The 12,442-nt window shown below is 45.4% G+C and overlaps 1 protein-coding gene across 1 annotated transcript; it reads right to left on the bottom strand.

Moving 5' to 3' along the window:
- Positions 1-3,527: 3,527 nt before the first annotated feature.
- On the bottom strand, positions 3,528-11,269 carry LOC119242834 (acidic leucine-rich nuclear phosphoprotein 32 family member B-like). The gene is made up of 3 exons (XM_054693966.1): positions 11,247-11,269; positions 10,584-11,124; positions 3,528-4,194 (listed from the first exon to the last, which is right to left on the bottom strand). Exons 1-3 carry the CDS (start codon positions 11,267-11,269, stop codon positions 3,922-3,924), a joined length of 837 nt encoding a protein of 278 aa, XP_054549941.1. The 3' UTR covers positions 3,528-3,921.
- Positions 11,270-12,442: the final 1,173 nt, after the last annotated feature.

Below are 12,442 nucleotides of genomic sequence, written 5' to 3'. Positions count from 1 at the left end.
CTCACTTGACAACAAAGCCTGACTCCAGCTAACTGAATCCCCCATTGTGTCTTGTTTCACCTGCACCACCACTGGGTCCCCAGCCTCTGCTGTTTGCTGGGTCTGAGATAGATCTTGTACTGGATGTTGCATGTAATTTTTTGTTTGTTTGTTTTTAAGAATCATTTTTTATTTATTTATGCATACAAGAACTGGGGTATAGGCCAGAGGTGCAGACGGTGCAGAGGATTCACCAGACACAGAGTAGGGAGCAGAATAGGCCGATCCACTGAAATCCACTGCTGAGGGGAGTAGTGGGTGAGACAGGAGAGGTCTGCTGCCCCATGTGTGTTGCTCCCTGGCCAGGGATCAAACTCAGGTCTAAGCAGTGATAGCACTCAGAGTTAAACCTTATGCCACCAGGGAGGCCCTGTTTTTTTATTTTTTTACATCTTTTGATATTATTTAAAAGGATAGAAGCACTCCTTCTGCTCTACTTTCATAATAAACATGCTCCTTCCTCCCAACCTTTGGCTCAGGTCGGGTTTACCCGTGTCTTTGTCACCTTTACTCAGTGTCCATCTCTCATGACAGAGCAAGCTCCATGTCTCCAGGGTCCTCTCTCTGCTCCCCATTGTGTCTACAGGGGAGGCAGCTTGGGGAGGCAGGAGCCAGCCAGGGAGAGGGATTCTGGGAAGTGAAGAGGAGGCAAATGCAGAGAACACTTGGGAGATGCTCCCTGGTTCACTGAGAAAAGCATTTCTCAAAGTGTGGTTGTGGAATCCTTGAAGTCACCCAGAGCCTGTCACAGGATCCACGAGGTCAAAACTATTTTCAAAATGTCACTTAGACACCATTGACTTTTTCACTATTTTGACATCTGCTGAGAGGTAAAACTTACTAAAAATGGAGCTTATATTACTAACTGCACTTATTCTTCACAAGTACTTACCTCAGAAACACAACTCCAAGCCAGTTTCATTTCAAAGTGTCTTGGTTGAAGCATTAAAAATTATCTTCATCATTCTATCATCTTCGATCCACATTTTACAGCACCTGATGCGATGACACGCAAGTGAACACACCACACTCCTGCTGCGTTCCCAGTTATTATGTGCCAAGAAAATATTTGCATGTGATGAATTAGACTATTTTTCTTTTTTTGTAGGCAATACCACCTTCACATGAAGGAATGAATGACAAAATCTGTGGTTATTTGATTTGGTTAATTAGCAGACATTGTCCTGAAAATGAGTGTGTGCTCCTTTAAGAAAATCAACTGACACGGGCCTCCCTTGGTGGCACAGCTGTTGTGCGCTGGGCTGTGATCCCTGGCCACCAGCTAGGGTCCCACATGGCACTCAGACCTCTCTGGCTGCCCGCTGCTCCCCTCAGCAGTGTATTTCGTTGTTCTGCCTGTTCTGCTCCCCACTCTGGCTCTGGTGAATTCTCTCACCTTTCCGTACTTCTGACTGTACCCAGTGCTTGTGTAAATAAATAAATAAATCTTTAAAAAAAAAAAGAAAATCAACTGACAATTGATAACTGAGAGTAACTTCACCTTGACCAAATATAAGTGCTCAGAAAAAAACAGAATCATGAAATTGTGTCCTATCACTTGACAACTTCCAGTAGACTTTTACTTTTTGGATTTGTAGTGAAAAATAAAATGAATTTTTTTTTAAAATAATTTGATTCTGGTGTAATAAACATTGAAAACCTTTATAACTTGTGGAACAATATATTATTTTTAAAAAATCACACATTAAAACTAACTGCAGTTAGTTTTATGCAAGAGAGGGCTATGGAAATGTAACAGAATAAGAAATATTCAGTGACATAGTTTCAGGTTTCGTTTTGCAAATAACCTGGGAGAAAATACCACCTGTATAGATTTAATTTAGTATCAAAGTGGAATATTCACAATAATGTGAAAACACTACTCCAACATATTTGTGTGAGGCTGTAGACATTTTTTCATAGTCTTCAACCAGAACCACAGCTAAATGCAGAAGGAAGCATGAAATTCCTACTGTCTTCCAATGAGACAGACAAAAAAAAAAAAAAAAAAAAAACAATGAGACAGACAAGAAAGACAACTGCAAACATAAAACAGGTGAAAGATCCATTCTTCCCATTGCCCTGATTATTTTCAGAAATAAGTTATTTTTCTTAAGAACACTTTCTATTAACATGCTTGGATTATTACTATTATTCTAAATAAACAGCTGCATGATTAAACTCAGCTTTATTCCCAGTGTGATAAATACGGGGAGCGATACCTCCTAAACAAGATTATGCTTGGCGTCCTCCCTAATTTGTAAGACTGGACATGGATCCTGGAAGGAAAATGACTGAGAATCGCAGACCCAGCGCTTGGGTCATGGAGACAGGGTGACAAGCTTTGGGTGAGGAGAGGAGGGGCCAGAGCAAAGCCCCAGGCCCCAGGGCTGTGTCTAGGGCAGGAAGGTTACTGTTGGGGATACCCCACTGCCCCCTTAGCCTCACTTCTGTCTCCACCACCTGTGCTGGGCCCTGGACACTGTGACTCTTCCCCAGTTCTCAGTCCCAGTGCCTGGAGGCTCCCAGAGAACCAGTCAGCATCACTGCCTGCCCAGGTAAGTCTCTACCCACCAGCCTGGAGTCAGAAGCTCCCCAGACCCCAGCAGTGCTGGTCATGGGGCCCCCAACCTCCTCCTGCTGCTTCTCTCCAGGGCTCTGACCCAGACAGACACCTGGGCTGGTGAGAGCAGGGTGGAGGGAAAAGGCTTCTGCAGAGGAAGCTGCTGCCTTAGGCCCCGCTGTCACCCCCCGTGGCCCCCTCAGTCCTGGTCCCTTTCTGTCCCCCCACCCTGCCTCCTCCTTTTGTCCCCCTGAGTCTTGCCCCTTCTGGACCCGATGCCCATGTTCAGTCTCTGGAGCTCCCTCCCTCCTGGACACTTTCTCCCCTGCCCCATCTCCCCGGAACTCAGGACCTGCCCAGGGGGGAGGGTCCGCCGGCTTCACCCCTCCCCGGCCCCAGGCTCCCCCTCTCTGAGGCTTTTAGAAATGGTGATGTCCCGCCCGGCCTCGGGGAGCCCCGGTACCTCGCGGGGGGCTACGTGGACGACACGCAGTTCGGGGTTCGACAGCGACTCCCCGGGCCAGAGCGCGGAGCCGCGGGCCCCTGGGCGGGCGGTCGGTCGAGGAGACGCGGCTCCGCAGACACTCGGCGCGGAGGCTCCAAGCGCTCCTGGAGGCCCCGCGCGGCCGCCGCAGCCAGAGCCCGGCCGGGGAGCAGCGCTGGCCGGGGCGGGTCACCGCTCCCGCCCCACCCCCCGCCCCTAGTCTTGGGGCCCCGTGACCCCCCCGAGGCCATGGCCCCTGCCAGGCCTCTTGACCAGGGAAGAGCCCGCGGGACTTTCACCCTTTAGGTTTTTTTTTTTTTTTTTTTAACCAAAGAGTAATGTGTTTATTTCACTTGAATTCTTAAAAATACTTTTTTTTTGTCAGTTGACACATAAAATGTCCTAATATAAAAAATTTCATTAAAAAAGGAAAGCATGAAAAAACAGGCCCAAAATGTTAAGATTTTATTTACAAAGCTTCTTCGTTGTACAGAAAGTAAAAATGCTGTTACAACTTGGGCATAACTGGTAGTCACAGATGGTGATTCACCAATCACAGCTGTCCCCGCTACAGCAAGTCTTACACGAAAACCTAACAACGCTTACAATTTTGTTGGGGTGAAGTCTCCAAGCTTGGTGGTGGATTTCCAAGAGGGACTCAATGGAGGGCGGAATGTCACAGGAACTGTTCTTTGGCTCTTTGGGTGGGTGGGTGTCCTGGGGTTTGCGTCACAGCTACCTGTTTTTTTTTTTTAAACATCTACCAAATCCTTATGCGCAGTCCAACCGATACTGAACAGTTCGCTCTTTTTTTTTTTTAAAGTTTATTTGGGTTTTAATCATCTTCTCCTTCATCATCTGTTTCCCGCTTCCTTTTTTCTCCTTTTCCGCTCTCTTCCTCCTCTTCATCCTCATCCTCATCCTCGTCATCTTCATCTTCATCAGCTTCTCCATCCTGTCCAAAATCTCCTTCCTCCCCACTGACTTCGTCTTCGTCCTCGTCTTCGTCCCCTTCTACATCTTCATCCTCATCCTCTTCATCATCACACTCTTCCTCCTCACCATCCGCATCTTCCTCCTCCTCTGCAGCTTCTCCTTCTCCATCCTCCTCCTCTTTTTTTTTTTTATTTTTTTTAAGATTTATTTTTATTTATTTATTTATTTATTTTTAAATATTAAATTTTATTTTTATATTCCCCCATACAATTGCAAACGCCCCATTCTGACCCCAATCCTTCCCCTCCCGCCCCCCACCCCCCAAAAAGTGTCTCTGGTTCATATTTTTTTGTTGATTTTGATTTTCACTTTCTTATATTCATTTTCCTGGTCCCTTATTTAAGTTTTCTAGATTCCTGCTATGAGTGAGACCATCCGGTATTTTTCTTTCTCTTTTTGGCTTATTTCGCTGAGCATGATCCCTTCCAGTGCCATCCATGTTGCTGCAAATTGCATGTGTTTATCTTTTTTGAATGCTGAGTAATATTCCATGGTATATATGTACCACATCTTCTTGATCCAGTCATCTATTTTTGGGCATCTGGGTTGTTTCCAAAGCTTAGCTATTGTAAACAGTGCTGCTATAAACATAGGAGTGCAGGTGCTCTTTGGAATTGATGTTTCTGTGTCCTTTGGGTAAATACCTAGGAGTGGAATTGCTGGATCATATGGAAGCTCTATGTTTAGTAGGTCCAGAAATCTCCACACAGCTCTCCATAGTGGTTGGACCAGTTTGCACTCCCACCAACAGTGCACAAGAGTTCCTTTTTCTCCACATCCTCGCCAACATTTGTTGTTGCTAGTTTTTTTAATATGTGCCATTCTCACTGGTGTGAGATGGTATCTCATGGTAGTTTTGATTTGCATTTCCCTGATTACGAGTGATGTTGAACATTTTTTCATATGTCTGTTGGCCATTTGCATTTCCTCTTCAGAGAAGTTTCTTTTTAGCTCTTCTGCCCATTTTTTGACTGGATTATTTTCTTTGTTGTTGCTGAGTCTCATCAGCTCTTTGCAGATTTTTGTGATCAGTCCTTTATCATTAGTGTTGGGTGCAAAAATGTTCTCCCAGTTGGTGGGGTTTCTCTTTGTTTTTGTTATTGTCTCTTTTGCTGTGCAGAAGCTCTTTAATTTGATGTAGTCCCAGCTGTTTATCTTTGTCTTCACTATCACTGCTTTGGGTGATGTGTCTGTAAAGATGTCTTTGATGTGCAAATCCCGTAGTGTTTTGCCTATATTTCCTTCTATGTATTTTATGGTTTCAGGTCTTATGTCTAGTTCTTTAATCCATTTTGAGTTGATTTTTGTGTATGGTGTGAGGTAGTGGTCAAGCTTCATTCTTGTGCATGTAGCGACCCAGTTTTCCCAGCACCATTTATTGAACAAACTTTCTTTGCTCCAATGCATAGTCTTTGCTCCTTTGTCAAAGATTAGTTGACCATAAATCTGTGGGTTTATTTCTGGATTTTCTATTCGATTCCATTGGTCTGTATGTCTGTTCTTGTTCCAATACCATGCAGTTTTGATGATTATGGCTTTGTAGTATAGTTTGAAGTCTGGGAGTGTGATGCCTCCATTTCCTTCTTTTTTTTTCAGGAGAGCTTTGGCTATTCGGGGTTTTTGGTGATTCCATATGAATTTCATCAATAATTGTTCTATTTCTTTGAAGAATGCCATTGAGATTTTGATTGGAATAGCATTGAATCTGTAGATTGCTTTTGGTAGGATGGCCATTTTAATAATGTTTATTCTTCCAATCCATGAGCAGGGGATGTCTTTCCATTTCTTTGTGTCTTCTTCTATTTCTTTTAACAGTGTTTTATAGTTTTCTTTGTATAGGTCCTTTACCTCTTTTGTTAGATTTATTCCCAAATATTTGATTTTTTTTGTTTCGATAATAAAAGGGGTGGTTTTTTTGATTTCTTCTTCTTCAGATTTATTGTTTGTGTATAGGAAGGCTACTGACTTTTGCGTGTTGATTTTGTATCCTGCCACTTTACTGAATTGATTGATGAGTTGAATTAGTTTTTCTGTGGAGATTTTGGGGTTCTCTATGTATATTATCATATCATCTGCAAATAGTGATAGTTTGACTTCTTCTTTTCCTATTTGGATTCCTTGGATGTCTTTCTCTTGTCTTATTGCTCTGGCTAGGACTTCCAGTATTATATTGAAAAGCAGTGGTGAGAGTGGACATCCTTGTCTTGTTCCAGATCTTAATGGAATTGCTTTCAGCTTTTCACCATTGAGAATGATACTGGCTGTTGGCTTGTCATAGATGGCCTTTATGATGTTGAGGTATGTTCCTTGTATCCCAAGAATTTCAAGGGCTTTTATCATGAATGGGTGTTGCACTTTGTCGAAAGCTTTCTCAGCATCTATTGATATTATCATATGGTTTTTATATTTCTTTTTGTTGATGTGTTGGATAACGTTGATTGATTTTCGGATGTTAAACCATCCTTGTGCCCCTGGAATGAATCCAACTTGGTCGTGGTGAATTATCTTATGGATACATTGTTGGATTCTGATAGCTAAAATTTTATTGAGGATTTTTGCATCAGTGTTCATTAGGGAGATTGGCCTATAGTTTTCCTTTTTTGTGTTGTCCTTATTCGGTTTTGGTATTAGTGTAATATTGGCTTCATAGAACGTGTTTGGTATTGTCCCTTCCTTCTCAATTTTTTGGAAGAGTTTGTGAAGGATAGGCACTAATTTGTCTCTGAATGTTTGGTAGAATTCATTTGTAAATCCATCAGGTCCTGGGCTTTTGTTTTTGGGGAGGTTTTTAATTACCATTTCAATTTCGCTGCTTGTAATTGGTCTGTTTAGGTGTTCTATTTCTTCTTTATCTAGCTTTGGGTGATTGTAGAGTTGTAGGAATTTGTCCATCTCCTCTAGATTGTTGAACTTGTTTCCATATAACTGTTCATAGTAGTTACTGATTATTCTTTTGATTTCTGCTGTGTCCGTTGTGATTTCTCCTCTTTCATTTATGATTCTGTGTATTTGTGCTTTCTCCCTTTTTTCCTTTGTGAGCCTGACTAGGGGTTTGTCTATTTTATTTATTTTTTCAAAGAACCAGCTCTTGGTTTCATTGATCTTTTGGATTGTTTTTTTAGTTTCAATTTCATTTATTTCTGCTTTGGTTTTTATTATTTCTTTTCTTCTACTGGTTCTGGGGTTTTTTTGTTGTTCTTTTTCTAGATCTTTGAGCTTCGAGATTAGGTTGTTTCTTTGAGTTCTTTCTTGTTTTTTGATGTGAGCTTCTATTGCTATATATTTTCCTCTTATTACTGCTTTTGCTGCATCCCATACATTTAGGATATTGGTGTCCTCCTTGTCATTCAATTCAAAGAATTTTTTAATTTCTTCTTTGATCTCCTCGTTAGTCCAGTGGTCTTCCAGTAGTGTGGCTTTTAGTCTCCATGAGGTAGGATAGTTCCTTGCCTTCTTTTTATGATTTATTTCTAGTTTGATGCCTTCGTGGTCAGAAAAGATGGTTGGTATGATTTCAATCTTGGTGTATCTGTTGATGTTTGTCTTGTGCCCCAGTATGTGATCGATCCTGGAGAATGATCCGTGTGCGCTTGAGAAAAATGTGTACTCCGTTTTTTTTGGGTTTAGTGTTCTATAGATGTCTGTTAAGCCCAAATGCTCTAGGTCCTTATTTAGAGCTTTAGTTTCTTTACTTATTTTTTGTCTTGTTGATCTATCCATTGTTGATAGTGGTGTGTTGAAGTCTCCCACTACATATGTGTTTTCTCTGATGTCTGTTTTCAGAGAGGACAACAGTTGTCTGATATATTTTGGTGCTCTTTCGTTTGGTGAGTATATGTTAATGAGTGTTATTTCTTCTTGAAGTATTGTCCCCTTAATCATAATGTAGTGACCATTGGGGTCTCTTTTTATTTTTTTGAGTTTGAAGTCTGTTTTATCTGATATAAGTATAGCTGTTCCTGCTTTCTTTTTTGGCCCATTTGCTTGTAGGATTGTTTTCCATCCTTTGACTTTGAGCCTATTTTTATCTTTTGTAGCTAAATGTGTTTCCTGGAGACAGCAAAAGGTTGGGTTTTGTTTCTTAATCCAGGCTGCAACTCTGTGTCTTTTTATTGAAGAGTTTAGTCCATTTACATTTAGAGTTAATATTGATATGTTAGCATCTGTATTTGCCATTATGTTTGTCTTTCCTTTGATTTTATTTATTTATTCTTTTAATAACTTTTTTTTTTTTTTTGCTCTTCTTTCGTTGTTATTCGTCCCTCTGAGGTTCTGGCTTTAGGATTCCTTGTAGTATTTTTTGGAGTGGGGGTTTAGTCGCAATGAAATTCCGGAGTTTCTCTTTGTCTGGGAAGGTCCATATTCTTTCTTCATGGAGGAAAGAGAGCTTTGCGGGATAGAGTATTCTTGGTTGGCATCTGTTTTCTTGGAGTCTGTTGACTATGTCCCTCCACTCTCTCCTTGCCCGTAGTGTTTCTTCAGAGAAGTCTGATGTCAGCCTGATTGGTTTTCCTTTGAATGTTATCTGTTTCTTCCCTCTTGTCAGCTTCATTATTTTTTCCTTGTCCTGGATTCTTGGGAGCTTTACTATTATGTGTCTTGCTGTGTTTTTCCTTTCGTCGTGGAAGTTTGGTGTTCTTCTTGCTTCTTGTATATCAATTTTCAGCTCCTTCTTCTCATTTGGGAAGTTCTCTTCAATTATATCCATGAATATTTTCTCTGTTCCTACATCTCTCTCCTCTCCTTCTGGAATTCCTATAACTCTTATATTTCCTTTCCTCATGGAGTCAGATAGTTCGCGAAGTCTTTCTTCATTCTTTTTCCTTCGTACTTCTCTTTCCTTTTCTGTTTTGGTTCTTTTTATTTCTGTGTCTTCAAGATTACTTATTCGTTCTTCCATTTCATCTATTCTGCTTTCATTGCTTTTCCCAGAGTTCTTTAGTTCCTCCATTAATTCTTTGATCTCCTGCATTTCTCTTACTTCCCTCTTTAGGGACTCAATTTCCTTCTTCTGATCTATCACTTTTTTAATCATGGCAATTTTAAATTCTCTTTCTGGAAGGCTCAGAAGTTCTTCCAAGTTGCTGTCGTTGCAATCTGGGGAGTGGTTTTCTTTTTGTGGTGTGCTTCTTTCCTGAGGAGTTGTTAGGTTGCGTGTGGTTCTTCTACTCCCTACTGTCTGTTTTCTAATTTGTCGTATGCGTTGGGACACTGTGTTGCTCGGACTGACTGACATCTTGGGTGAACTTCTCCGCTCCCCTCTGGCTCTTCCAGGAGCCATCTCTGTCTTCTGGGGGAGCTTTCTGCTGGTTTTAGGCAGTTTTTACTGAAGAAATGTCCCTGTTCTCAAATGGCGAAGCGGGATGCAGTCCCTGCGCCTCCAGTTTCAGGCACACTCTTCTGCGCACCCGGTCTGCCCCGGACGTGGGTGCCTGCTCCCTCTGTGGGCTCAGACTGCTGGTCGGAAGGGGCCTGGCGTGGAATAACTTCCCGGCTGGCCACTGGGTCCTCCAGAAACCTTCTGCCCTTTTCAAGCAGTCTTAAGAAATGTCCTGTTTTATAGGGTGTTAGTGACTTTTTTTTCCTGGTCGCTAGGTGGCGCCAGAGATCTCTCCTATTGTCCTTGGGGGGCTGTTTTTCGCCTCCCCCCACCCCGTGGGACAGAGAACAGAGCGGGAATGGTAGGGTACACCTCAACAGCTTTGGGGTGCTGTGTCTGCCTTGTGCCCCACCGTCGTGGAGAAACCACGCCCCGAATTTTCGTGCCCCGGGTCTCAGTTCAAAGCCCTCAGTTCCAGGACGCGGGCTGTAGCCCAGTTCAGTGGCGCGGGAATGGCGCCTTTTGCACCGCTCCCGTGCCTAGGCGCCTGGTTCCTGCTCACTCAGGGAGGGACCTTCACCTCAGTGAGGACCTCCGCGCGTCTCCCCGCAAGCCTAGGTCGTCTCCCCGCAAGCCTAGGTCGCAGGCGCGGGGACCTGGGCAGCCGAGATCCAGGTCTGCACTTGCTTTTCAAGCGCACCGAGCGCGCCGCTTTCCCGCGCCAGCTTACCGGCAGCCCGGGCTGTGTGCGCGTCTCCCGGGGTCTTTGTTCTTCTCTAATGGCGCCCGGAGCCGTTCGCTCACCGCGGCGGCGGATCCTGCAGGGTTCGCCTCAGCTCCCGTTCACGGGGTGTGGTGGCTGCAATAGTTCCTTTCCACTCCCAGTCCCGCTTGCTGCGTCGTTTGTTCTTCTGGGCCGTTTTGGTTTGTTGTTTCCCTCCTCTCTGCGGGGTCGGAGAGTGCCGCTTCTGTGGGCGGGGGAGGGGAGCAGGGTTCTGCGCTTCCCTCCCCTCTAGTCCTCTTTTATGGCCACTTTCTTCTTCGGGCAGTTCGCTGGCGTCACCCGTTTATCTTCCGTGTCCCAGTTCTCACTGGGACCTGCCGCTTTTCCTCCCTATTCACTTTTTTTTAATGGGAGATCTTACTCGCAGCGTCTCCTCGCCGCCATGTTGCTCCGCCCCCCCATCCTCCTCCTCTTCATCCACACCATCCACCTCAGCATCTGAGCCGGAGGCTTCTCCATCCTCTTGGTCACAGCCGTCCAGACAGGTCAGCCGAGGCAGAAGCTTGAACACACCCTCTCGGTGGTCGTTCAGGTCAGTGACCTCACAGTTACACAGATCCAGGCTTTTCAGACATGCCAACCTTTTCAAAGGTTCCAAGGTGCTGGTGTCTTCCAGTTTATTTCCACTTAAGTTAAGATGTTTGAGATTTGGAAGTTTTTCTGCTAACATGTCCAGAACGCCGAAGATTCTATTGTCACTGAGCTCAAGCTTTTTCAATTTAGGTAGTTTGGGGAGATTTGAGACTGAAATCCAGCCTACACCTATCAAACTGAGGAACTCTAAGTTCACAGATTCATCTGCCAGGCCCTCAATTTTCCCGTCATTTGCTGTGCAGTTGTCCAGGACAAGTTCTCGAACCGCGGCCGGGGGCCGGTTCCTCGGCTCTAGGTGGATCCTCCTCTTCATTTCCACGATTCCCTCTTCCCCGCTCTTCAAACTTCACTTTCCGCGGCAGAGGCGGAGCGGGGAGAGGCTCCCGGCCCGCGCGGCGAGGGCCGTCGGGAGGGGTCTGCTCGCGGCAGCGGCGGGCGGCGGGCGGCGCCCCCGGAGCCAAGTTACTCGCGGGAGCGGAGAGAAACCATGGAGGGAAAAAGCACCCTTTAGGTTTTATTTAAGTTTAGGATTATTCAGGGCGGGAGATCGGGTGCGGGCGGGAGACCACGGGGTTACTGAAGGGCGGGGCTGAAGAGGGGCTGCGGGGCTTTGGTCTCCCTGAGGCGCACGCCCCGCAGGGAAGTGGAATCATGGTGAGAACGCGCCCCCTTCTGGCCAGAGAGGGAGCTGTCGGCCACGTTTTCAAGCTCTGGGATGAAGACTGGCCCAGAGGCTCCTACTTTTTCTGAAGGACAGTTAAGGAATCCAGTTTCTCCTAAGAAAGAAGGGACACCACCCCTGAAATCTCCCTTCACTTTTGGCCGGCAGCCATCTTAGGAACAATGAGTTTCTCTCTCGAGATCCTGTTTTTTGGTCAGAGAGCATTTTTGGAGCTCTCACTCCTGCCTGTCTGTGTCATCACCCTCCACCCAAGTCAGTAACAAAATGCTTAGAGACCTGCATCCCTCCCTGGGCTCTCACCTGCTATCCCGGACTCCCAGACCAGGCTGGTTTCTGGGGTTTGTGCTTCCTCCCTCCAAGCATACTGTTCTGTCCACTGGAGGATGGTCACATGAGGCTGCTTCAGTGTCCATGCAGGAAACACAAAGCATGAAATTTCCGGTTCCTCCCACTCAGGCCCCCAATCGCCATAGGTGACCCATCACCCCATCTCTGAGCATGAGGTCACCCTGAGTTGCTGAGCCCTGGGCTTCTACCCTACGGACATCACCCTGACCTGGCAGCGAGGTGGGGAGGACCTGACCCAGGAGACAGAGCTGGTAGAGACCAGGCCTGGGGGAGATGGAACCTTTCAGAAGTGGGCGGCTGTGGAGGTGCCTTCTGGAGAGGAGCAGAGATACACGTGCCATGTGCAGCATGAGGGGCTGATAGCACCCTGAGTTCTGAGATGGGGTAAGGAGGGAGATGTGGGCACGTGGCTGACTCAGGGGCATCAGAAGCCCTTCTGGAGACCTTCAGAAGGTCAGACTGAGGCCTCAGGTTCAGGGTCTGACCTTCCCTTCCCTTCCAGTGCCACCTCCTCAGTTCTCCATCCTTGCTGTGGTCCTCATTTCCGGCTCGGTTTTCTTTGGAGGTGTGCTCATTGCACACAAGGTGGCTTCATGTGTGAAGGGAAAGAAGAAGTGCTCAGGTAGGGAAGG

Source organism: Talpa occidentalis, unplaced genomic scaffold, assembly GCF_014898055.3.
Source record: "Talpa occidentalis isolate TD23 unplaced genomic scaffold, MPIMG_talOcc4v2.1 talOcc4.13, whole genome shotgun sequence".
NCBI classification, from domain to species: domain Eukaryota; kingdom Metazoa; phylum Chordata; class Mammalia; order Eulipotyphla; family Talpidae; genus Talpa; species Talpa occidentalis.
Note: the sequence above shows the minus strand (reverse complement) of the source record. Positions and strands in the feature narration are given on the sequence as shown.